This window comes from Pelecanus crispus, chromosome 8, assembly GCF_030463565.1.
Source record: "Pelecanus crispus isolate bPelCri1 chromosome 8, bPelCri1.pri, whole genome shotgun sequence".
Taxonomy (NCBI): Eukaryota; Metazoa; Chordata; class Aves; order Pelecaniformes; family Pelecanidae; genus Pelecanus; species Pelecanus crispus.
Window position 1 is genome coordinate 13,247,935 of NC_134650.1, and position 26,441 is coordinate 13,274,375.

Consider the following 26,441-nt stretch of genomic DNA (forward strand, 5'->3'; position numbering starts at 1 on the left):
TAAATAAGTACATTATTTGTATAAATACTTCTTTTCAAACGGCTAAAGTTAGAGATGCCAGATGGAGATCCACTGCAATGCTCTAGAAACGCGGTAACATTTTCCTGTACATGCTGTATTAAAATGGTAAACATGACTGAATCAATGACTCAGATTACTTGAAACACTTCTAGGAAGGGTCACAATTATGTTTTGTCTGAATATCACTGAATATATTATCTGTGGTTAAATATATTTGTTACAACTAAACCATTAACTTTGATCTTGCATTAAAGCAAATTTAACAGCATTCATATCATTATCTGGTATTTAGCACTCCACCTCCAGTTAGACTATAGAGAGCACATGTGAGAAAATGCTACTGTACTAAATCTCTTGCTGCTTCCATTAGGCACCATTCTCCTCCTCTTATCTAATGTATTTCTAGTTCCACATTACTTCAAGACTTTCCACCGTGGGACAGATGCAGAGGAAACTAACAGTGGCTTTGCTGTGTTGAACAGTTTTGCCTCTTCAATTCTACAGAGTTGAACGTCATAGGAATCCCCATTAGTCACACTTATACCAAAGTTCAAGTAATTAAAATCATTAACAATAATGTGTAAAACTGTATAACAGTATAAACTAGTCTGCTCTACGGCTTTTACAACAGTACGTTAGTAAACTCATTTGTTAGGCTGGTAACTCTACAACTTTAAAAAAGCATGAACAATAGATCAGGCCACAGTTGATCATATGGCACACCTAAAGGTGCATTTGTGCAGGCACAGCTGTGTATGCATGCAGATGCTGTTTCACAGCACAGCAAATCAGCCTTTAAGAGATCTCCCACCCCCACAGGGCACATTACTAACAGCACACAAGCCAGCTAGTTGAATACTAACTTGTGCATTTTTATACCTGTACACTGGACTTGCAGCAAATTTTGGACATATACACAAAACATATATGGATATTGTGGGAACCAGAGGCATTTTCTATATACAGTAAAAACAAGTATTCAGGGGCAACGAGCAGCAGTATATACTGACTGTATGGAAAATCTGCATTCATAAGCAGGCATGAATCAGCCTGAAAGCTCACTGAGTCAGATGGATCATGTACTGACACAGCTACAACTAAGCAATTACACATCCCTTTTCCTGCCTGTCTTAAGGGAAAATTCAGCTTTCAGCCAGTTAGTACGTGCAGATTTATGTTAAAGAGAGTGGAACCAATAATTAGCAAATATTTTTCATATTACAGAGTCAAATACACTATTAAAATGAAATCTAACGGTACAAAATACTTCAGAGTATCTTCTGTTTCCAAGGTGCTAAATGTGGAGTTTTTTCTTTCCCAAAAAACGTTTTTAATGAACTCTAGAAACTACCACAGATTACCAACTTTGCTACTTTTTTTCTGCTTTTGGCCTTCTTTGCAAAAGCTGTAGAATAATTCTCTCTCTTTGAAAAATGCACACAAGACACAAAGATTGTGCTCAACAGGTTTACTCAGACTGGACTCTTAAATGCTCAAGAAAAAGGCACAGATTAAAAGAGACTGATGACTCTTTTGAACACAGCAAATGGGATTTTGTTTATAAGAAAAAAAATACTATGATTTGTATGGGCTGAAAAATTCAAATATTCTTCCCTGTTCCTAATTATTGGCCTTCATTAAAATGGAATTTAAATTAAATTGTATAAACATATGAAATAAAGTCTCAGTATTAGGAAGTTTTTCTTTTGTTTCCTCTATGTACAAATCTTAGTATACAATTTTTACTTTTCATTATACATTTACTACATACTCTTTTCCAAATTGTGTGAGAGCAACTGCAAAATACGTGTTTCAAGAAAATGCTTTGCATTCGGAAAGAATCCACCTGCTTTCTTGGCCGGCAGTGCCAATCATAATTTAGGAAGAGATAACAGGTCAGGGAGGGTATCCACTCAAATGTAATCATCCTCTACTGGTTCACCGTTGACATCACAGTAATGGATGAAGATAGCCACCACACGTTGGAATACACCTTTTTTCATCTGGCGCAGTTCAGAGATCTCTTCTCCAATTGTTTCCATACAGATGTCTGCAGACAATTGTCCTTTCCTTCGCGGTGCATAAATAGTAGCTGTGGAAGGCACATAAGAATAAAAACTAGAATCTTTCCTATAAAGAAATTCACAAGCAAATCCGTTTTGCGTTAAATGAGATAGTCTTGGAAAACAAAGCAAACTGAAAGATCTTCCATTGAGCAACCACATCTAAGGAATATTATTCAAGCAGAAAAGGTATTCTGCCTTCCCCATATTTAAACCTTTCAATAGCTCCAATACTTATTTAATGTATGCAAAGTCCGTATGTCTGTGAGCAGAGGGAATCCCAGTGCATAACAAAGCCTTCCCCCTGAGACTTATCTGACATACTTTCAGGTTATCCATTTCAAGATCACTTCAATGTTTTATAAACAAGAGCAATTAAGGATAAAACAGCAGTCTCTTCTTTGTTTTTTTATGGCTTTAACATCATGTTTAATCTAATTACTCTTTTAAATCAAATACATATAATTTTTTTATAATTCAGACTACATACTGAACTACAAGCATTAAGTCTATGAATCAGTTTTAAATAAAATAAAAATAAAATTTAAAAAAGTCAGAGAAAGGTATAGCCAAAAAAGATTTCTTCCTCATCCTCTTGAGCTTCATCCCCTTGAACTGGAGCTAGATAAGAATATCCAAAACAATATCAACTAAAAATACCTCTAATGAAGGAGATTCCAAGATTTTCCTAATTAAGCAGTGGAAGAACATATTTTTCCCTGCTACCAAACCAAGGTTCTAAATTAAGCCCTAGGAATTGCCCACTATAATATTTTATAAGACAAGCTCCTAAGTAGAAAGAGGCACATCTATCCTAAACTCTAACCCACATCATCTCTGTTCCAGAGTTTTCAAGTCCAGTTCTTTCCCCTTTTCTCCCAAGTTTCTGCGAACCTCAATTCTCTTTGCTGGACTTTCTTCAGCGTACCTTAACAACCTTTCATAAAGCAAAGCCAGAGGCAGTAGTCCAGCTGAACTTTCAGCAGTAATGCCAGTAAACACAGAACGTGTATTGCTGGGACTACAGATCACAACACTGGTTTGGTGTGTGTTTTAAATGCACTTATTCTTCTGGATATGACAAACCCATCACATTTTTAGGCTAAGCACCAGACTGGCTCTCTGATTTTGTCAGTATTAGGGGTCTCCAGCTCACTGGTACACTGTTGTAGTACTATGGACCTCCCCTCTGCGGGGTCCCCCTCCTCATCCAGCTCCCAACACCACTACAAATAGTTATTTATAGTCTACCACAAATAGCTTAAGAATTAGAAAACTGAAAAATAAAGGAATGCATTCAGCCTGGGACCAAGCAACACGTTAAAGTTCTTTAAGCACATCAAAAAAGATTACTCACTTCTCTCATCATCCTCAAAGTCATATCTAGCATAGCTGTTAGGCTCTGCTGTTCTCAGTGATCTCAACCATGGGAAGTCAGTAATCATGGAGTAAGGGGCGCCATCCACAATGCCTAGAAGACAGGATGAGGATACAAAGCGAACAATGTCACTTCTGCAGCATCAGCACTCTTCACCAAGTAAATGTCACTGATATCGCAAAGACTGGTCACTCTAATACAGGAAAAGCACCTCCTCACTTCAATTCCCCGACTGTGCCGAAGGTCCTCCACTTCCCTCACAAGAATTATTATTCATGCCTCTTGTAACTTGATGCAAAGTTACTTATCTTAGCAAAAGACTGATCATCAGCTTTCAGCTCTCTATAAACACTCACCTTCTAGAGTGTAAATATCTCGTCCCCAAGGGTACTTAGTGTATTTCTTCAGGTCTTCATCAGTTCGTGTAGCTTCAGGGAAGAACTCATATTTAATAAGCTCTCTAGAGATACAAAAGATGAGATTACAGCCGGTAGTGATAGGAAATGTGAAGGCAGGAGGGACAAAAACCAAATGGGAAATCCTACTACACAACCTTTCTTTTAATGAGCCTGAATCCATAGAAACACTCCTCCAAGACCCTCACACAAACTCAGTATGCAATCCCTTCGCTTTTGAGAGTGACCACAGAGAATATGTACAGTTTAGATTAGTAACCAATTAAGCCACCTTTTAAGCATAGCTTTTTATCTGTAAGGAACAATCTAACATAGCTGCAACTAAACAAAACTTCCAAAAGTAAATTTGCTCTCTCAGTCATTTTAGTGAAAAACCAGAGTAACAAAACCACTGGTTTAAACCAGTTGGATGAGAGCCACTGTATGCAATTCCCTGCTACTGGGAATTTTTGCTCCTCAGTTAGGGCTTGAGATTGATTGCACATCATCTTCCCCAGAAACTAACATTATTTCTTGGAGTAAATCAGTCTTTCTCTTTCTTAATAAGAGAAACTTGTTTTCAGATTCAAAGATATTCCTCAGCCATCCTGACTACTTCAATATTCAATTACATTACTGCTGGATGGAAGAGAACTAGAGAATTCTACAATATTTTTCATATGTTTAGGTTTATTTAATCGATGTTTTGTATGAGATACCTCTTGACATTGAAATTCTACATTGCACCATCTAGAAATCAACCTTCGCTAGTCAACAAGCCATTTTTGGTTTAATTTGGCTAACAGAATGCAGTAAGTCTACAGCCTCACTGAAGCTGTAGCTGCTGAATCAGGATTGAATACCTTTTCTGTAAAGTTACTGAAGGGCAAGTACTCACTGGTTGATATTTGCTATTGTGTCCATCCAGCTCCGAATGCGCACCTTATTGCGGACATTAGGTGGGTTACTGAATTCATGAATTATGCAAATGTGGTACGGATAAGGGCCACTAAATATCTTTTGCTCAAGAGTCAACGTGTCAACCTGTGAAAGGCAGCAAACAAAGACTTGTAACCAAGAGAAACAAATAGATGTGACTTTAGAGTCAAGAGCAGACATCTACCAAAGCCCCCAAATTCTGGGGGGGATTTTCACTGTCCAGTGAAAAGAAATTTTAACAGCATACATAATCAAACACATGATTAAGCAGAGCAAAACTTTCCTAGTGCAGCTTTGCCAATGAACCTTCTCGAATAGTGGAATTTGATGGGAAATGTCTATTTTCTGACATGTCTCGCAACTCCAATATGTAAGTAAACTTCCATAAAATTACGTAATGGTCTAAACTACATTCACCTTCTCAGAATTTGTCTCTGCCTTGGGGAGAGGGGTTGGGGTTTCTTTCTGTTTGGTGTGTCGTGTCCCCCCCCCCCCGCCAATAGTCTTACCACTGTCCTCTAAGAGCTAAAGCAAGAGATCTGGTTTCAAAGAAAAGCCCACTTTTATATCAAATCAGCCTTCCCTCATTGGTCAGGCAAACCAAGTGAGAAAAAGCACTACTTTGCATGAGAGAAGCAGCATCACACTGTAGTACAGAATGCTCTGTTTAGAGTGATAAAGTCAAAAAACCATTTCAGACCTTAAATTAAGCTCTCTTATTTACTTGTCAAATGACCTCAACAACTCACTAAATGTCAGTGCTTACATCTCCTACATGTAATCTGGGGGAGGAAAGGGTGGCTCCCAGTACCACAACTGTCTTGCAACACTGTTAGCATCAAAAGAGGATGCAGCTTTCAGCAAAGTAGTATTCAAAACACTTAACTGCTGTTACTAAATCTAATAGGACATGGATTAAAGATTTCAGATACCTATACCATGCTTCTGCTTATACATAACTACAAGCTGACAGTAGCATCTAGGTTCTTAGAGTTACTTTTAGTTATTCAGTTTGGAATTAATTCAGTGCATCGTGATTTTTTACAGTGTCTTCTAACGCAATGAGTATCGGAGATGGTAACATTCGGTCTTAAAATTCAGTGTCATCCAAGTTCCAGATTCTGCAATAAAAGCCTTGATGGGATAAAGTTTTAAATAAACAAGTTCCTCAGAGTTGTGTTATTGCAACATTTACGTTTCTTGAGTAAACCAGAATTGAAAACCACATGAAGCCAAGAGGGGTGAAAGAATACAGGCAGAACTTCAGATCGGTTCATGATTAAATGAAAGTTGGTTGTGTACCTGCTGCATTGGACGAAGATAAATGATCCGGTTTCTCTCTGGCGGCATCCTGAGAATCTGATCCAGAACCTGATCCATGTTTAACTTCTTGCACTGGGCGTAATCAAACCGGTTGACAACTGGTGCATTTTCTACTTTTAAGTGTTTCAATACACGGCACCTTGTAGCTATAAATCAGCAAACAAAATATTGAAAGAAAAGAAAAGAAAAGGACTGTAAGACTGAAAAGACCCTAGGAGCCTCCTGTCAGAGACTGTCAAAGCTGACTGTTACAAAAGAAGACAAACAAGTAATGTAAGTAACAGACAATTACCAAAGTAGTTTGGATAGCTGGCAACTTAAATGTATCAAAGAAACAGACTAATTGTTCATTTCTTCCACATTATGATCAAACTTTTAATTTGTGAACTTGTAAGAAGAGTCCTTTTAAAAGGCCATGTCAAATTTAACCTAACAATAACCTTTTTTTCCCCTTTGTTTCCTTTCACAAAGCCTCCTGAAATGGTCTGTGGACTGCCACAACTGAAAACCACTGACTTCAAAATCCAGATGCAGAGTATTGTGAAGCCACAAAATGTAAAATAAAGCTATTTCCTTTCTAGTAACCGTGTTCATGTAATCAGAATTTAGTTAGAAATTAATGTATGTTCTGAGAAGTATTCTGGAATAAATAAATAATTTCTTCATTCTCCGCTAAGCAGAGATACCTCATTTCAGATGAAAATGTGTTATTTAGTGTAGATGTTGCAGAAAACAATAAATGACCCAACACTTCAATACAGTACTAGTCACACACCCTGGCATGTTGAATCTAATGCAGCTTAAGTGTCATAATTTAAAACAGATTTTTATCATGTCAAGGAGGAAAGTATCATCATGTCAGCTAAGTAATCTATGGAAGCAGGAAGAAATGAGAGAAAAAACAAGGTACTCTGAAAATCATTTCATCGACTTCCAATTATTGTATTAGCACTCTTCAATAAACATCTCATCTTCCTAACTGTCATATAATTTCATCTGTTGATTTTCAGATATTAATCTTTATTAAACCTGTTATAAGGAAAGAGGCATTCAAATTGAGAGCAGTAATATTTGGTGTTCTAAGTATCAGTCTGACTTGTAGCGAAGCAGCTGATGAATACAAAATAAGGAGTGGACTGACTTTAATTCTTTCAGAAATTTTGAATAATGCCAGATAGAGGAGGTATGCATGACATTAACTACATACCATGTATGAACATCATTTTGGGGCAGTCTTTCAGTACCAAATCTGTTATTCCACAATTGGTCAAGGTGATTCCAACAAGGTTTTTGGATTTCAAAGTCAGTACCTGGTGAAAATTTTTAAAAAAAGAAATAAGATGACAATAACAAAGAAAAAAAACTAAAATAAACTGAATTTTAAAAGACACTGCCAGATACAGAAGGATATTAACTGGATACTAATCAATATAATACAGCTTGTGTTCACAACAGGTATTTGAGACAACCAGGCTACTGATGCCAATGAGAAAAGACGACTTTCTGCTGATCAACAACATCACAAAAAAACAAAAGAACAACTTTACAAGATTAAAAGAGGAGTCACATCAGAAGGCACAATTTCTATCAGAAAACCTAAGTATCATCTTGGGAACTTCAAACCCTCTACTATTCAATTTCTGGTTTTCAACCACGATGACAAAAATGGCAATTCTGGACAGTAACTCTTGTTTAAACACAGAAAGAAGGTATGGCAGAGAATCATGATTTGAACTTCCCATACCAATGTATTTTACCAGCGCTATCTCAGAGGAAAACCTCACATGGAGGGTTGAAAGTTATAAACATAACTTATCTAATCCTCTATGTCCATTATCAGTGTTAGAAAAATAAAGCACGCATCAAGCTCAAGAAAGACATAAGCAGAATCATTTCCAATAGCATGAGCACAGGGAGAATGTAATAAAAATCAGATCTTTTCGTTCTTTTACCTGAATTTTTAGAAGTTTTATCACTAAAAATTCTAGCAAAATTCAGCATCCCAAGGATAAAGCTGACCAATTATACAAAGACGACTAAATAGAGTTCTACTAAAACAAAGTAAACACATGTAAAGAGAAAAAAGAAGCATTCTGCAATGGGTTCTTTCAGTTCCAGCAATTTAAGCTGTTCTTTGTAACCACAGATAGTTAAAAAAAATTTAAAGATCACAATATTGTTCTTTCAAAATGGCATATTTTAAGAAGAAAAATCATGCACCCAAAAATATCTTTTATGCTAATCACAAAAGCTGTAATGCATCCTAATAACCAGAAAAATATTATGAGACACATTCACAAAAGCTATCTTAAATTAGTGAGGCTAAGTTCTTCACTGGACAGAGAGAGGAAAATAAATGCAGGCAGGTTCCTCTACAGCAGAACTCAGAAGAGAAGCTGAAGACAGCTGTTCAGAGTCACCCCCTAGAGCAATCTCATGCTCGGCTAGAATATAAGCCTTTGGTAAACAGCCCCAGTACAGTAAGCCAGACCTTGCAATTTCTCCTTCCATGACAGATCTTCACTGCAGAAGAACTAATTCATGTTATTTATATACTAAGAGAAGCTCCAGCCTACAAAGTAACAGCTGAGTTGTTGTGTCCAGAGGTAATTACATATCCCACGTTTCTTTTAACAGCAGTAGCCTGTGCTGTCGTTTCAAAAATAAATGCCAGAGAATAATTTTTTTCTGTGCACATCAAGAAGGACACTGTGGGAAGGCAGGACTTCATGGAGCACTATAGCCATGAGCATCAGACAAACTTCAAGTTTAGCTTTAGCTTATACTTTGCTCTTCTCAGGCCAGTCTGAGTATCACTGCACCTGACACAGCAATTTCCTGTATATGGTTAAGACCAAAGTGAGCAGCAACATCAGTTATAACTCATCTGGCTCTACACAGAAGACAAGCTTGTATAATTCCATCATTGTTCATGAGCATCTACAGCTGATAAACCTGTAGCAGGTGAGCAAAAAGACCTTACTTGAACATGATCATCTTCAATAACTGGGTCACTTGTACTTGTGGACTTGTCAGCCGTCCTTTTCCGCTTTGTGGTTTGCCGTGGCTTTGGCTTGGCCACCTCTGGAAACAGAAAAACAGAAAAATCTTTCCTCTGTTTACATTTCAGGAGAACAACAGAGGCATTCCCTAGCTGAAAACGTCCAGTAAGGACATACATATCTTACATAAGCAGATCAAAATACCTGTCTGGCTTGAAAACAACTATGTATCTTTCCCTTGCACAAAACCAACTTTCCGGTTTGTTGTTCAGAAACGTTCATACTAAATAACTTGGGCGAGGTGGGTGGGCTGTTCATAGATGAAAACACAGGAATGTTGAACCTGCAAGTTCAACATGACAGAAAGATGCAGAGCCAAGAAAAGAACAGAAGATGAATTGTCAGGTTACACTTGGTTCTGTGCAGCAAACAGAATGTTCTTGACAAATACAAGAATCAAAATAGCTTTCATGTTTTAAATACTAGAAATAATCTCCAACTACTTGAAAGTCTGCTCTTTGTAACTGTCACTAAGTTTTTCCTAATATTGCAAAGGAAGCACAGGTATAAAATACTTTGATGTTTGCACGCTGCTTCTTACTCCATTTCATGCACCAGTGACATCAAATTCCTGCTTGATCTAAAAGATGAGGTTTTGAAAAGAAATGATGATAGATGACCACCCTTACCTCCTACAGTAAGAGAAAAAAATGCCCTAGAATTAGTTTTCTGTGATTAATAGATCAAAATGAGAAATTATTTTACTAAAATTAAGCTTCCTTTGACTTTTTTGTTAAAACATATGGCATGTTCACAAAGATTCACAATCAAGATAGAAGTACAAAATATTAAGAGACTAAATACAAACTACTCCATGCTATACTACCATTAACATTAAAAAAAATCTCTTTTCCTACATAACATCATCAAATTCCACTAATACATGTAAACTATTAATTAACATGTGACATTCAGTGGGCCTATGAGCTCCAGAATTCAGGCTACTGCTTTAGGGGTCCATAGGTTGAAAGATGTAATATTAAAGTACTCAACTTACGGCACCCATGAATCATCATCCCCAGGGAACTTTTTGGATAGTTCCTACAGTAACTACAGATAGTGAAATACTTCCTAGATATATTATAGGAAAAATTTTGCAATTTTGTGTTGAATTGTTCAAGGTACAGCCCAAGGCCAAGAAATCTTTACAGAAGGTTTAACATAACATGCATTTTTAAAACGTGTGTCCTGGTTTCAGCTGGGATAGAGTTAATTTTCTTCCTAGTAGCAGGCACAGTGCTGTGTTTTGGATTTAGTAGGAGAAGAATGTTGATAACACACTGATGTTTTTAGTTGGTGCTAAGTACTGCTTATGCTAGTCAAGGACTTTTCAGCTTCCCATGCTCTGCCAGGTACACAAGAAGCTGGGAGGGGGCACAGCCAGGACAGCTGACCCAAACTGACCAAAGGGCTATTCCATACCATGTGACGAAACTGGGGGGGTTGGCCGGGGAGCAGCGATCGCTGCTCGGGAACTGTCTAGGTATCGGTCGGCGGGTGGTGAGCAATTGCATTGTGCATCACTTGCTTTGTATATTGTTGTTATTATTATTATTATCATTATTATATTGTTATTATTATCATTACTATTTTACTTTATTTCAATTATTAAACTGTTCTTATCTCAACCCAGGAGTGTTTCTCACTCTTACTCCTCCAATTCCCTCCCCCATGCCATCGGGGTAGGGGGAGTGAGCGAGCGGCTGCGTGGTGCTTAGTTGCTGGCTGGGGCTAAACCACGACAACGTGAAAAGCTTGCTTCACTACAAATGCAAACTAAAACAAGTTTAAAAACAACCCCATTTATTACAAGAAAAAGTGTGGCTTACATTTTTATTAGAGTAAAAATCAAAATTACACACCTGAGTTGTCCTTTAGCCAGCTGGTCTGTGGTGATAATGCTTTTAAAATTTCATTGTCTTTAACATTTGACTTGTTCCACTGTTTAATATGAGTAAAGAATTCAAGGGGAAAAAAATACTTCTACTATCAAACACAGGTTTGTTACAGAAGCTGAAAACCACAATGTCATTTATGCTAGAATAACAGAAAGCAGTCATATTCAAGGCACATTTTTAGACTATTTATGGAAAAACGTTTCCAACTCTGTAACAAAGCATTTTCAGGTTATACTCTAATGAGCTGTATATCCTATCCTAGTGAAGAAAAGCACTGTAACAGCCAGGCAGAAAAGCCTCATTGTCCTATGTATTAAATACAGATTTAAAAGATAAAAACGACACATCAAGTCTCACATTCTGCCTCAAGCATCAGCTAATATTTCATGCTTCAAAGAGGTAAATAAGCGCATAAATACACACACATAATTGTATGGAGCTGGGAAAACAGTTCTGACTGTTAGTAAGCTAAATATAGGAAATATTGAGACATTTTTCTCCGCAAGCAGAACAGATTTTCCTAACAACTGAAACATGAAAACAGAGCTACTTTCAGAAAGATACCCTAATTTAATACTTAGATATGACTGACTTCACTTCATGTTTTGTAATGGATGAGGATAGAGAGGAAATATGTTCTTTTGATTTTTGTACACTAATTACTAGTCATAATGGAACAAGGTAGAAAACAGATATTTTAAATTTAATAGCAAGATCATTTCTTCCATCTGAGATGCATCTGGCTACAGAACAATATCCTAGGTGATTTAGGTTTCGTTAACACTTGGGAACATTAAGAGAAACTGGAAAGACACTAGGACATGCCGTGTTTGAATCATTCCATGTTAACAGAGATACAGGTTTGCTATCAATCTTTTCTACCTCCAACGCATACAGTTCAGTAACTAGCATGTTTCATTTTTGAGTTTCATTTTACTTGCCAGATATTCTCAGCAAAGAATCCTGGATATATGAGATAATTATAAAGCATGCTATGCCAGACTAAGATGATTATTTTGGAAAGCAAATATATTTGGAAGAAATAGCAAGTTCCCCTCTCACGTCTATTCTTTTCTCCCAATATTTCTGGCTTCATTCCAGCCCTTCAGGACTTTGTTTTTATTTTATTTTTTTGGTTTTTTTTTACATGATGTGAAGCATGAACCTATTTAATAAAAAGACAGTTTTCAACGAGTTTGATCACCATGTCTTATACATTTGGAAGTAGAATCCAATACACAGGTGCACAAGCTGGGCTCAATTATAATTACGGCTTGCTTTATTGGCTGATAAAGTATCAGTTATTAACTTTTGCCTTCTTGCTAAGATCTGAGCGTACCTGCTGTCTTCTTCTTTTTAAAGGGAGAATTTTAATGGGGGAGACAGTCTTATGTTTCAATGAATAACAGCCTTCACAGGAAGAGAGAAGCTGTCAAAAGAAGTTGCATTTGGTTTTCAAATGAGTAAATCAAACACTGTTCAGTATGTACGGATAACACATACAGAAATACTTGCATGGAGAAAAAAGTCACTGGCACTCTTTCAGAGAGATCTGTTATTTTACCTAGCTGTGGCAGTGAAATCAGCCATTTCTGTTCCATCCATATTCTGTCCCTTTGACAAACCACTTAATTTTAAATTATTAACCAATAAACTTCATGTTTAACTTCAGTATTATCTGTGGGTGTTGCTGTTGTTCAATTCTGTCTCATGCCAGCACAGCACTTTACTCAGAAATTAACATATGCATGAAAGTCATACCTGACTCTGACACCAGCGGGACATGGGACAGCTTGCTTCTAGCTCTTGTTAGTGGTCGGCGAGGATACTCTTCTTTATACACCATCTCACAGCTCCTTCTCTGGGAGCCTGTGCTCTCCTCCTCATTGGCAGGCCCGCAGGCACTCCCACTAGTCCTCTCATCACTTGTCTCTCCTGGAGGCCCACAGTTCGGCAGAGTCCTAAGTGCAAAATCTGACCCAGTACTATTTGGTCCATTCCTGCAGGCTGTACTCGTGGATGGGCAATCCCCATCGTAACACCCACTAGTCCTCTGTTGTGCGTCCTGTGACTTGTAGTGGGAACACCTGGAACAAACAGAGCTCTCCTCGGTCTCTCTCTCACTGGAGCCTTCACTTTTACAAGGCGAGCAGACACACTGCCTGGATTCATCTCCAGTTGCTGGACTGGTGCCAGCAGAGTGGCTGTTAGCTGTCTGTGCACAGTCAGGGCTAGGAGAAGCAGCACTGCAGGAGCTGGATGTTCCCGTTGATCCTGTAGCATTACTGCAACCTGGATAAGAATCTTTGCTTTTGTTCCTTTCAGGCATGTCACTTGCTGCTTTCATGTCTGCTTTAATCTGCTCACTTGTTACCTGACAACCTTTCTCACAGCTGCTTTCCTCAGCGTGGAACTGCTTTGTCTGGCCCACTTGGCTGGCACTACATCTCTTCCGCAGTGGTGTCTTGCCTTTTCCGCTCACTGAAAGAGTTAAGTGAGAGAGAACAATGAGACAACTTAATACACAGTTTAAATAAATGCTAAGTTCTACTCTGTTAGAGACTACTTAAAACAGAAGGCAGCCTAGAGGCCAATGACAAACCTTGTCAGGACCGTGCTGCTACTCACATGTTATGGGAATTAATAATATTTCTAGCAGTTGCTGAATCTCTATAATGTCTTGCAGCTATTTTTGTAGTGATGTGCTGGAGTGTTTGTCAGTAAATGAGATACGTATTTGCCAGAGAGGCTCATCTTTTCACAAAGCAGCTAACTGGTTAAAAAGGCCAAAGCACAAAAACATGAAAAACACACTGATAATAGGCTTCCGTTTTCTTAAATATGAGGAATAAATCCCAGGAATTAAATAGTAACATAGATAGGACTAAAGTTTATGCTTTCAATAGCAATACTTGGCTCCCCCTCCTGGGTATGGAAAGTGGTGTCAATAGGTAACAGCAGTCTCAATTTACAGATTAATAAAAAAGCTCCCATCAAAGTAAAGTTGATCTTAAAGTGTCCCCTTCAGGACACTCCCACAGGGCTCCCATGAACCAAAAGATGGCTACAACTCTCATGCATTTGCCCCAACAGTCACATTTTGTTCCTGCAGCAATGCTTTGACAGATGAATCATATAGACCACATAGCTGCAAATTTGGCTTCACAGACATGATAAATTCTGTGTATTTGGAAATCCTAAAGAGAAGCTGCAGGTTTCTGCATGCAAAGCAGTGCAGCACCACTATTTTTGTGTTTCTGTACAGTGACTATATAACTGGAGCTCAGAGAGATATGTCCTTACACCTCCCATTCTAGATTTAACAGGAAGAAAAGAGTAGGGGACAAACAAACAAACATGCCTTTTACAAAGCTAGAAATAAAACTGAACAAGATGGAACGACTGAAGCTTAAGAATAAATTTTGCTTAACAGTACCCAAGAACCCCTCTCTTCCACACCTGAAGATTCTCTAATTTCCACTGGATCTCTGCTTTTCTCTTCTCCATCTGAGTAATTCTGTGCAATGCTGTTAGAGATGCAGGCTCTTGAAGTCCCCATGTTCTCTTCCTCATCCTCACTGTCTGAATCATGGACAGTAATAGGTGCTGCTTTTACTACAGGCTGAATGCCACTTGGTCCTGAAAACAGCAGAAGAATGCCAACAGTTCATGTAAAAATAAGCCAGGCATGGATTCAAGGGCTGAAGAACTTTTAGAACTGCTTGAAAAAATGACAAGAAATTAATTTGGTTCAATTTAGCCACCCATTCTGTGGCTCCCTCATTAAAATCCAAATACAAGAAGAGCAAAATACTACATTTCAGCATTAAAGCATTCTAGTTTGGAAGGGGAAGTGTCACAATATAAGACAAAACACAGGTTTTCTGTAATGTTTCTCTGCTTCAGAACAGCTTAAATGTTCTTCCACAATAGTACAAGTAACTGCACAACTACCTATTATAATCAGTCCCTGAAACCACCACCACAAAGACAGAAATGTTGGTCAGAACACCTGCAATTATCCTTCTAAATCCCACCAGTAGAAGTGGGAAGAAGCATGAATTATGAATGTGCTTTGTAGGTTACCTCTCTTGGCTACTAACTGAAGGCATGAGCTAATCACAATGACTTATCTGTCCGTCAATAACACCAGAAATGAACATGAACATGAAGTTAAATAACGTTTTCAGGAGTTATCTTGAAAAAGTGAACAGATCCAGCATATGTGTACGTTACTTCATTTTGCTGGCATATTTAGTAGAAAATTATGTTGTCCAGCAAACAGTGGCTATAAAAGAAATCAAGACTGCCTTATGTCACTAATACAAATTAAATTAACACTGGAACAAGTTGTTCTGGTTTAAGAAAAAAAAAGCAAAAAAGGATCCACATACTGCAGTTAAACAAGTAAGGCCATTAACACCAACAGCGGAACACGACAAGCTCATTCAGGCCTTCTTTTATTAGACTGGACACAAAAAAAAGGCTTTAAGAGCAAGATATTTTATTCCATATGCGAAAGAAAACTGGGGACTGTAAAACAGACTTTTAAACAGAATAAATTTCTTCAGAGCAGTAAGCTGTGCTAGCATCATTATTCCAAACACACCAGACACCCCAGTTGAAGAAAACGATCCAAAACCAGATTTACACTGAAAAATGTAACCCCTCAAGAAGGGGATACCTAAAGGTAATTTCTTTCCAAAACCAGAGTTACCTGCTTGCTCTTCGTCAACCTCCATAGGAACAACAGCCTGGCTGGGAGCTGGGAGCTCATTCTGGCCCTGCCCCGCAGCCATCCCTTCTTCCTGTGGCACCTCCTCCATCTCATTGAGTGCTGAAAATGTTAAGATGAGGTCAAGAAGAGGAAACAGAAAGAACAGAGCCCATAAGCATAGGAGGAATTCAACCGGCACCCACAGAGAGTCAGAGAATCCTCAAGAAATAAGAAACAGCTGCCTTGATTCCTTCAGTGAGTCTCTAGGTTGCACAAAATCGCTCACAGATTTGTTCTTCATCTGTTTAGCCAAGGCCCCAGCCTAACGTTTGGGGTTTACTTCTCCCAAATTTTCCAATTCTCCTCAAAAGTCTTGTTCTACTGCAGTGAGCAGGATAACCAGGATTTCAGTACTCGTCCCCTCCAATAAATTCTGCCTTTGCTGGGAAAGTTTAAAAATATACCATCTGACACTGTGATGTACTCCCAGCTCTTACCAGAGGAACCTCAAAAACACTTCACACTTCCACAGATGAGTATCACACTGAACCTCTGCATTGCTAACATCTGTACTGACACATATCATTGAATCGTAATGTACCTGTAACAGCTGTTAGATACAATACAAAGATAGCTTTTATCACACAGGTATCAGAGGGGTGCAGACAGCCCTCAGAAAAGATTAAAGTTACATACCAGGAACTGAAAGAGCAACAAACGTTCAACGTATATTCATATCTTCTCCAGGACCCTACATAAGTGGCAATGCAAATATAAAATCACTCCCTACAAAGGATCACAAAGATCAGAGATTACCCTCAGCTGCAATCTGCTGCTCTTCAGCTTGACCATCTTGGCGCAGCTCATTCTCCTCATTCGGGTCATTTGGGTGTTGGTGATTGTTGTGGTGGATGTTTGGATTATTATTATTATGGTGGTTATTGTTGTTGTCATTGTCATTGTTAGAGTTCTGATTGCTGACTAGGGCAGATGAGACACCAATTCCTGTGCCTGCACTTAGGCCCACACGAGCACAACCCTAAAAACAAAGAGCAAGTATTGAGATTTGAAAACACAGACACATTATCTCAACAACATATTCTAATGCCAACAGAAAAAGCATTCTGACCGTAGTATCTGGGATAGCAGAACAATATGCACGTGAAGAACAGGGAAATTGTCCCTAATACTTTCTTATGCTACACATTGCAGAGGTCCATCTTAAGTTTTGCAACCCAGAAAACTTACACTCTGTTAACGCCTAATGAAAGGGAACTCCACAAAGCATATAATCTTACTTTATTAAATGGTATTTCATTAGCTATGAGATCATATTATATCCATACAAATAGCAGATTATATAGTCTTCCCAGAACACAGTAGCCTCAAGATAGAATTATCAAAGAAAGCAGGTTTTTTACGTACACAGTTTTTACAACAACTGTTACAAAGATTTGTGTTACAGTGTGGGAGAGGGGACAACATGAAGAAATAAAATTCCTAAGCTTTGAAAGCACTCCAACAGGGGAACAGTACCCCCATCTCACCCACTACAAAATCATAAAAACCCCTCAGCACTGTAAGTAGATCCCTAAGAGTGAAAAAAATCATACAAAAAGCACCAGCAAAATAAAGTAGCAGCAGAGTCCTCAACAGAAACACAGAATCAATGTGAGTCTTATGATCTTGTATGAATATGTGACCAAGGAAATACCTTGCCACTGCTCCCATCTGCAGAAGCAGCATCATTCTCCCTAACATACCATAATAATAGCGACTGCAAACCAAAGTCATTTATTTACCAAGCTATTTAATTAATTACAACTTTTAAAAGAGTGCATAACAGCTGGAGCTCACCATATTTCCAATGAGCTGGCAACAATAAAAAGCAAAACCATTCCCTGAAAAACTCACCTTAGGAGGTTCACGGAACATCTGGTCTAGAGAAATAAATTCTAAGCTTGGCAATAACTCAATGAACTGACTAAAAGAATCTAGCTTTATCGCATGGCATCGCACCAGGGTGAGGTCAACCAGTCGGGTCCACCTTGAATGATCTGCGGAAGAGAAGAGATGCATTTCCTGAAGGATTCCTATCTCACTTATTTTTCATTATACCCTTTTCAGATTTGAGAGTAGGCATCTTCTGTATCTCCATTCTGACTGTTACCAGCATCATTATAGCTCCAAACCAAGCCTTATCTACTGTATTTACTAAGAACTAGAACAAGCAGTACTATGAGCAGAAAAACTGTTTTAATACCACAGCAATTCATATATCTCTAAAATTTCAAAGGTATGCAATACCTGTGATCCAATTATTTGGGTTATGTAGATGTGGGCAGTTGTAAATGACCAGATACTTGATGCAAGAAAAAACTTCATTTACAGCTTTCATACCAATATCTGTAATAATTCCCGGATTTTCAACCACATCAGCCAAGCCGTACTTCACCAAGTCTCCATTCGTCATTTTACCTATGAAAAAGATAATAGCAAACACAGCAGTAAATTTCAGAAACTTCCCTTTTATAGCATGATTTGCTAACACCCAAAATAGGGTGTTAGCAACTAAAATAAGTCCAGTTTGGCAAAATGGATCAGATTATTACTTCAGTTCAATAAAGCTGAGACACTCCCAATTTCAGTAAGAGTTTCAGGAAGTGAAGAAAAACATATTTGGCTGTATGAGATCAGCAGCCTCAATATGGGTACGTTAATATTCTTTTTAATCACTCTTAGAAAATGATTGAAAACACATCAACTGATTTAATCCTTATATTTGTCAAATAATCTATGTATATAAAAAATGTCATACACTGTAGTAAAAACTCATCAACATATCCTAGATGAAGAGTTTCAAACTGTGGAAATTCCAGTTCAGCCATCTTCAAAGCAGAAAAAACACCGTCTTTGGTCAAGGAAGGCTGGATCCGCACTTCATGCAACCTGAATGCAATTAAGAATTGTTCCTATTAAGAGGCATGCCAAACCACAATTGCCATAGAAACCACTCAAGAAAATGCCCTCTCATAATAAAATGAAAATATTCTTTCAACAATGGCAGCATATTTGTTGTATCTTTACAGCAGTATTTGGCAGTTACATAGCAATATAGTTGTGAGACTAACAGCACACTTTTCAGATATAGGTCTAAGAAGAAGGCTTATGACACGAAGTGATTCAGAAACAGACATAACTCCAGTTATTTTAACCACAGAATACTCCTGTTATGTAAACTTTAAATGTTTATTCCTTAAATTTTTGAAGGCTGTTCTGCTTCTTCATGTTCTTGGACTTCATTACTAAGATATTTATTTTGAAAAAGGAGAGGGGGGAAAAGAAAGATCTAAAAGCCCATACCTTCGTGCAGCAGTTATGATGAGGTAGCCAAGATCCACTTCAAGTGCATTCTTGCAAGCTCCCAGAACTATAGTGTGCAAATTCCTAAAACCACCTGACAAATAAAAAAAACCATTCTTTCACTTCAGTCACAGATCACAACCTTAAGCCTTATACATTCCCACTACTGTTGTCTTGACAACTGAATTAACAAAACACATCTTTTTCAGCAAATCAATAAAACACGTATTTGCACCCAACTCCCCTCCAATCCTGCTAGTGCTACTTACCAACACATCCAACCGGAAGGTTAGCTTACCAGTCAGGAGTTAATTGCAGTTAAAAGATAAAACAATACTCAATACAGAGCTCTATTTAGCACCATAACCATAGATCCAAACTTGACACCGTTAAAATAATAATCAAGAAAGGATATAAGACAAAAAAGGTAAATTTCACGTGCCTCCAGTATTTGCTAAGATTTTCATTTATTTATTTGTTTGCTTGTTTTAAGTATGAGGGATAAGAAGTTTCATACCTGATCTCCAGCTATCTTCTACTACATGCTGGATAAGTCCTCCAAGAAATGGAACACGAACCAGTTCTAAATGCTCCAAATTTCGAGCAGAAGCCAGGCCCGTCACTAGGGGAACATACTTCAAAGAATTTGTGGGTCCTACATAGAATAAACCAATATAGACAAAGAAGGTTATTCACTTAACAACATTGAACATATCACATTAAAGAATTAAAAGATGTCCACATTATATGCATCTAGATCAGGAAGTCAACAGAACTACATAGCACCAAATAACGTACAGGAGAGGGATACATTTCTATCCAACACCATGAATAAAACAATAACTGTTTTCAGAATCTTGTATTCTAGAATTTCTATTTACAATTGGTGCCTATGCAGCTTTAGCAGACTTAGTACATTTCCTACATGCTAAAACATCCCCTCCACGTATGAATCCCTCTTACCAGCACAGTTCCTCATGACAAAAGTGCGTAAGCTGATACAAAGGAAATCTTTAAAAGGCTGTGGTTTGGTGAGTCTCACCCACTTCAAATAAAGGTGCCTCAGCATTGGGATACAAGGAATCTCAGGGACATTCACCCCTAGTAATACATAAACAAAACAAACATTTTAAACAAGATTTAAAGTATAAACTCTAGGATAAATTTCTTTGGATTAACATCCTGGCTTTAAAAAGGAAGTCTTTTCTTTGCTACTTGGCATGTGAGAAAAGCTGTAAACATTTTAAACACAAGTTCTTCACCTCAGTTTGTCAACACAGTTGGTTTTTTTTTTTTTACAATTTGCCCTTTGGACCTGCTATCATATATACAACAACTAATATTTCGAAAACGCCACACGCCAAATTCCCTCTCTCAAAAAGAATTACAATCTTGCAGAGTTTCAAAGCTTTTAAATTCACCTGTGTTGAAGCCAACTACTTCACCATCACCACACTTACCTACTAAGTGCAAAGTCTGAATTTTAGCTCCTATAGGAATTTTCAGCTTGTTCTCAGGAGGAATTGGAAAAGCACCATTACGATTACGAAACTTCCCTAAAATGTGAACTTGTGGCATGTACGTCCAAATCGCTTCCACCAGCTCTAAATGAGAGGTCTCAACACCCTGGATAAAAGGAAGCAAAGCAAATGCTCTAACACCAGTTCAAGTGTCAATATCCTCTTAACTTCTCAATAACATACCATACATAAGGCAATGTGTTATTTCACTTGAAATTTGTAGCAAGCCTTGTCTTTTTGAAAGCAGAGGCATCAGAGTTTTAATTCATTTCTGGACTTAAGAGCACCTGTGATTCCCACTGGCGCAACTAAAAAAATAGTACTCATTTGCAAATATGGTCACAATTAACTGCTACTCTGTACAGCCAGATCCAAATACAAAGCCCAGGTCTGAACATGAAGCCCTGTACATAATGAGTCCCTGCCATATTTCTTCTGCTCTGTTAACAAGCACCATCTCAGCTGCTGAAGGAGGTTCTCTCTCCAGTCTAACCACTCACCAGCAGATTTGGACAGGCCTGCAAAGCCTCTAAAACTCCAGGAATGCTGAAAGCTTCATGGCCACGGACTCTGCGTCTTTCAAGATACCTGGGATGAAGACCATAAAGTTGTTCAATGTCTGGCATCTTCCTCAGCAGCGTTAGGAAACTGGAATCAGTGAAACCTAAGATGACAACAACAGATTTGGTATTTGTGTGACAGCAGACACCTAGCTGTAAAGGGAAAGCCAAATACATTGTTCTCTTTATATGGTAGTATAAATTCTACAATGCCGAAAGATGTACTCAGTGAAGCAATAGCTTGTCTTCTACTTCCAGATTCTAGAAATCATGACCTACATACTCTTCTGCCTTGAATTTTACAGGCTTGCTACAGGTTTCCTTCAGTGGAGTTGCATGGCTACAGGGTGAACTATACTTTCTCCCTTCTCAGATGAAGCACCTCTGCAGACTGTCAGGCTTTGTGTGTCTATCTTTCCCAGAACTCCGTTTATCAACTATATGGCTCAAAAATGCCCAGCTGGATCAGTTATATGCAGTTCATCACTGTTCACCACAGCTCACAATTCTCAAAGAAATAAGACAGTTTCTTAAAGCAAAGGGTTATTTTATTCTAACATAAGACACAGATAAAAAGGATTTTAAACTAGTAAGTTACCTGTATTTACATCTATCTTAGGTTAGGTCTAACCATCTACCTGATATCAGCCCTAATAAATGTAACTTTGCAGATCCTCTAACTTTTAGAATTCACTCATTTTAGCTCTCTCCCCCAACAAATCCCAGCAGTGTAATTTAAATCCAACAGAAATCCTAATACTCACAGGGTTGACCTAGGTTGCCAAATTTATCTATTGATCTGAAGATGGCTTGAGGTGTGACATCAAAACTTATTTATTCTTACATTGTTAAGTGTTGGCAGATGAGTTGCTCTCTCATTCCATTGTATTTTTTCCTGCCTGCATGCAAACAGCCTCTTCTTGGATTAACCCTTGGATTAACTCCCTTACAATAATCAGACAAACACAGATTGTATTTACAGATTGCTACAGAGAATCCCCGTTTCTGCTACAGTTATATCCAATACACACACACACACACACATATACACAGATAAATTTTCCAAACCACATACTCAAAAGAAGCCACCCAAATCTCACAAAAGTCAAAAGGAATTAAATATCTAACTCCTTTTACTGCTTTTGAAAATTTACCCTGCATATGTCATTATAAATACCAGGATAGCACAAGCAGTTTTGCTCAACACCACGTTAATGCCGTATCTTAATAAGTGCATTACTCACCAGTGGGCATGTATTCCCACCAACGGCCTGCACATAGATCCACAACCTTCACCACTCGCAGATAAAGAGTGACTGCTTCCTTCAGCTTCCTGGACAGGCATTCCATGCACATGATATCCTGCAAGGGAAGGTACCTTTGGGAGAGGAAAAAAACACCCCTATGATTTATAAAAAGTGGATCCTTTTTGACTTTTTCCAAACTGAAGAACATCCCAAGCGTGACCACACAAATTCATATATTTCTAACACCTAATAACATTAATTCAAACAGAATTTTCAGACCATACTCTAATAAAGTGTGAAATGTTGCTAAGCAGAATGACTCACCAATTTTTTGACACTGAATGTAGGATATTTAAGGTACAAATATACTATTAAAATGGAGAGATGCATTAGTTCTCTAATAAATACTGCTGACCAAACCATTTGCCACAATAGTTTCTATGCAGTTTAATTAAAGGTACTTTCATTTTCCAGTACATACTAGCATGCTCAATTTGCAAACATTTTGGAGAGCTACTGTATTTAAAAAACTTGTCAGTAAGACATTATGTTTTGAATATAATAGGCATGAGTGAACATCTTGGAGAAGGACTGTGCTGTAGGGAAGATTATATACTCATCCAAGTTCCCTTCCACACACTGTGAAGCAAATGCAACAATTTCAAAACATGCACCTCAACTATGTGATACCTGAGATACATTTCTGCACTGAAATCAATATTTAAACACTTGTTACCACACACTGGTGAACAGAATTTAATCACTTATTCATTTCTTCTTCGTTCTACCATTCATGACATTCACATACATGAATTTTCAAAGTATCCAAATAAATTCTGGGACTGAAAAAACATTTCTCACCCCTTTTTATCCAGTTTTTATCCACCAGGTCACTCATGGTATATCTACACTTTCTGAATACTATGTGACACAAGCATCAATGCTGGTAAGATTGGGAAAAAACAGAAAACAATATAATAATAAACAATAAAATTACTTCTGACAAGCTGCTCACCTAAAGATGTGGCAAAGCACTTCATGAGAGAGTTGGTTCATGTAATCTTTTGGCTCATCAGCTTTGGTAGACTCAGAGCCTTCCCTGTTCACTGAGCATGGTTTCACATTTTTCCGCCGGGGACCCATATTTGCAACGATTTCTGATGAAAGGAAATGTTCACAATGTTATGCAAACTCAGTGCAACTGAAAGAGAAAATGGACAGAGAGTAGAGGAGGACACACCAGTTAAGCTTCATTTACCGAAAAAACCAGCAAAAACTGTCAATAAACACAAGCTCCAATACAGCTGAATTGAGTTAACTAAGAAACAGAAAAATTCTTCCAACAAGTTATAGTTTGCCTTGTACATGAGGTCTCAGGCATAACCTGATGATTATTAGATAAACCAGAAAGCCCCTCTGAGCTAAGGGAAACTGACAAAGAGAAAAATCACCACAGGTTTAGTAAGAGATCAATTCTTTTGCGTGAATAAAATGTCTTCAGAGATACCATCCACACACTAGTTGACCAAGACAAATCACAGGAAAGCTGTGTGGAGACTACAGAGGTTACCAAGCAAATACCAACTAGACATGTTCCAGTGAAACAGAAAGCCCAAAGCCTCTGTCTAGCAGAAAAATAAGTAATTTTGTCTTTTAGAAAAAAACTACTCCTACTGATGATTCCCAAAAAGTGGTCCTCAATACGTCCTCAAATTAGCTCTTTTTAGAGGTTAGAATACCAAATAAAATATTGAGGTTACTTAGTTAAAGGTCAAAGCCCCAGAAAAACTAAAAGACCTTGCCTCAGCAGCAATGTGCAGGATATCCTCTCCTCTTTCCCTTTACTGAATTAATGTGTTCATGTCTACATTGTTCCTGCAGCACACATACAGGCACAGAAGGACTGAAATAACAACAATATATGTTTAATTTAAAAACATACAAAATGATTACAAGAAGCAACAAGTAACTAACTAAAATAAATACAAACTTAATGTTATTAGAATAACTGAGTTAACACCTCATGCAGATGAACAGCATGAGAAATGTCTTCACTACTGCTATTTAGCTGAGGAATGCTTTCTGGTAAGTAGGGTAAAGCACCATTAACTCAGTAAACCTGTTTAACAGGTTGAATACCAAAATTCAGTGGATGAGGAGAAACAACTTTTTTTAAAAAAGACAGATTTTGGAAAACTTATCAGAGATGCATCTGTTATGGCATTCACTGTGATGTAAATATACCACAGTGTTTGCTTCACGTTATGTGGAAGTGGTAACTAAGAAGAAAAACAAAGTACCCCATGGAAATGAAAATGAAAAATTTTGCCTTCTCCAGCACAAATTATTTACATGCTGGCACAAAATCTGAAATATTGATAGCTTCACTGTGATCTAATTATTGAAAAACATGTGCTTTCACACATTTTCATACGCATTTTAAATTAACAACTGTCTGTTGTCATAATTAATTTTATTTAAAATGGTGACATTAAAACAATTAAATTAGCACCCTCTGCCCATGAACAGCATGAAATGTATCTCTACTCCTTTGGACTGGCTGGGACTTCTCCAGCCAAAGCTGAAGACACTGAGTTTGCTGCTGCCTGTACATGTACTACCCTTCTTTCTGGTGCACACTGGAAGGGTTTAGTATGTTCGTAACACTGCATTGTAATGGTCAACTTCATGAAGTCCAACACTGACTCCAAACTACTTATGAAATTGGATTCCGATGAAAACAAGTATTACATGGGTTCCCAGTGAATGTCACCTGATGACTCAATTTGAACAGAGGGCAGGATATAACATAAACAATTCTAGATTGCTGCAGACACATGATGGAGTACAATACAGCAGTATTTGAAGGACAGCATTAAAAAGACTGTGATACAAGGTAAGAGAAAGAAAGATATTAACAAACAGATAAGCATATTGGGAAAAAGCCTGGAAGAATCCTGTAAAATTTAAATGCAATGAGCACAACCTGCCCTTTGAGTTTGGGCTGTATTTTAGTTTGGTTTCTGCCATTAAATAAAAGGGAAAAATAATGACCTAGTCTCTTATGAGGCAGCAGTTTCTGCAAAATACGTTCTCCTCTTGATACTATTTTGAGCTAACGTGTGCAGCTTTAACGTTTCATTCTACATGAGGAAGCTGACCCCCATTTGCAAAAACAAAACAAACAAAAAAAAACCCCACAACCCTCTTCAGATAGCTAATAACGCTGATAAAACAGTTTTGCTCTCCCCAGCTCAATAAATTCACGAGAGTCTTTGTATGAAACAACAGCTTGATATATTATCTTCTCGATTAGTAACTACTACACTGAACTTAAAAAGCTTAAAAAAACACGGCGAGACCCGCGCCGCCCGGCAGAACCGACTTTTTTAGAGAAAAAAGCGGAGAGAACAGCTAGGGACTGTTTGGCAAGGGCTAATTTAAGAGGGGTGTTTCCTTATGGGGAGAAGGGGGCGGGGGGGGGAGAGCAAGTTTATTTTTGCTTGGATAAGCGATATAAAAGCAGGTTTCTCCACAGCCCTCTTCCCTGGAGCCAGCCCAAACGCCGCCGTTCCCTCAGCGGTGGGGGGGGGGAGCGGCCGCCCCTAACGCGACGTCTCAGGGCTTCGCCCTCTCCCCGGCAGCAGCAGCAAGGAGAGCAGTTTTCTTCAGGGCCTGTCACACTGGGGAACGGCCCTCACCAGCTCCAGGCCGGGCCGACCCGAGGCCCCGGTGCCGGTCAACGACAGCCGCGGCCGGCGAAGAGGGACAACGGCACCATTCCGCCGCACCAGGCCCACCCGCCGAGAAAGGACGGGGGGCGGCAGCCTCCGGCTCAGCGAGCCCCGCCGTACCCTGGCCGGCTCAGCCCCGTCGCCGGCCCGTGGCTCCTTACCTGCCCCTCAGCGCCGCCCTGTTATTGTGGCCGCGGGGGGGGGGCTTAACCCCGGCAGCC

General features: G+C 38.5%; 1 protein-coding gene across 4 annotated transcripts; it reads right to left on the bottom strand.

The window, feature by feature from the left end:
* Positions 1-1,386: 1,386 nt before the first annotated feature.
* On the bottom strand, positions 1,387-26,441 carry FBXO38 (F-box protein 38). 4 transcript variants are annotated; one of them, XM_075714950.1, is made up of 22 exons: positions 26,382-26,441; positions 23,502-23,643; positions 22,484-22,617; positions 21,180-21,343; positions 20,620-20,785; positions 20,123-20,260; positions 19,677-19,814; positions 19,160-19,253; positions 18,615-18,745; positions 18,104-18,274; positions 17,711-17,853; positions 16,613-16,835; positions 15,797-15,916; positions 14,539-14,718; positions 12,841-13,560; positions 9,103-9,203; positions 7,327-7,429; positions 6,099-6,265; positions 4,756-4,901; positions 3,819-3,922; positions 3,442-3,555; positions 1,387-2,113 (listed from the first exon to the last, which is right to left on the bottom strand). In XM_075714950.1, the coding sequence occupies exons 2-22, from the start codon at positions 23,627-23,629 to the stop codon at positions 1,935-1,937; spliced, it is 3,564 nt and encodes a 1,187-aa protein (XP_075571065.1). In that variant the 5' UTR covers positions 23,630-23,643; positions 26,382-26,441; the 3' UTR covers positions 1,387-1,934. The 4 variants fall into 4 exon arrangements, with proteins under 4 accessions (XP_075571065.1, XP_075571066.1, XP_075571064.1 ...); XM_075714951.1 differs by having other exon boundaries at positions 18,197-18,274; positions 23,502-23,687; XM_075714949.1 differs by having other exon boundaries at positions 23,502-23,687.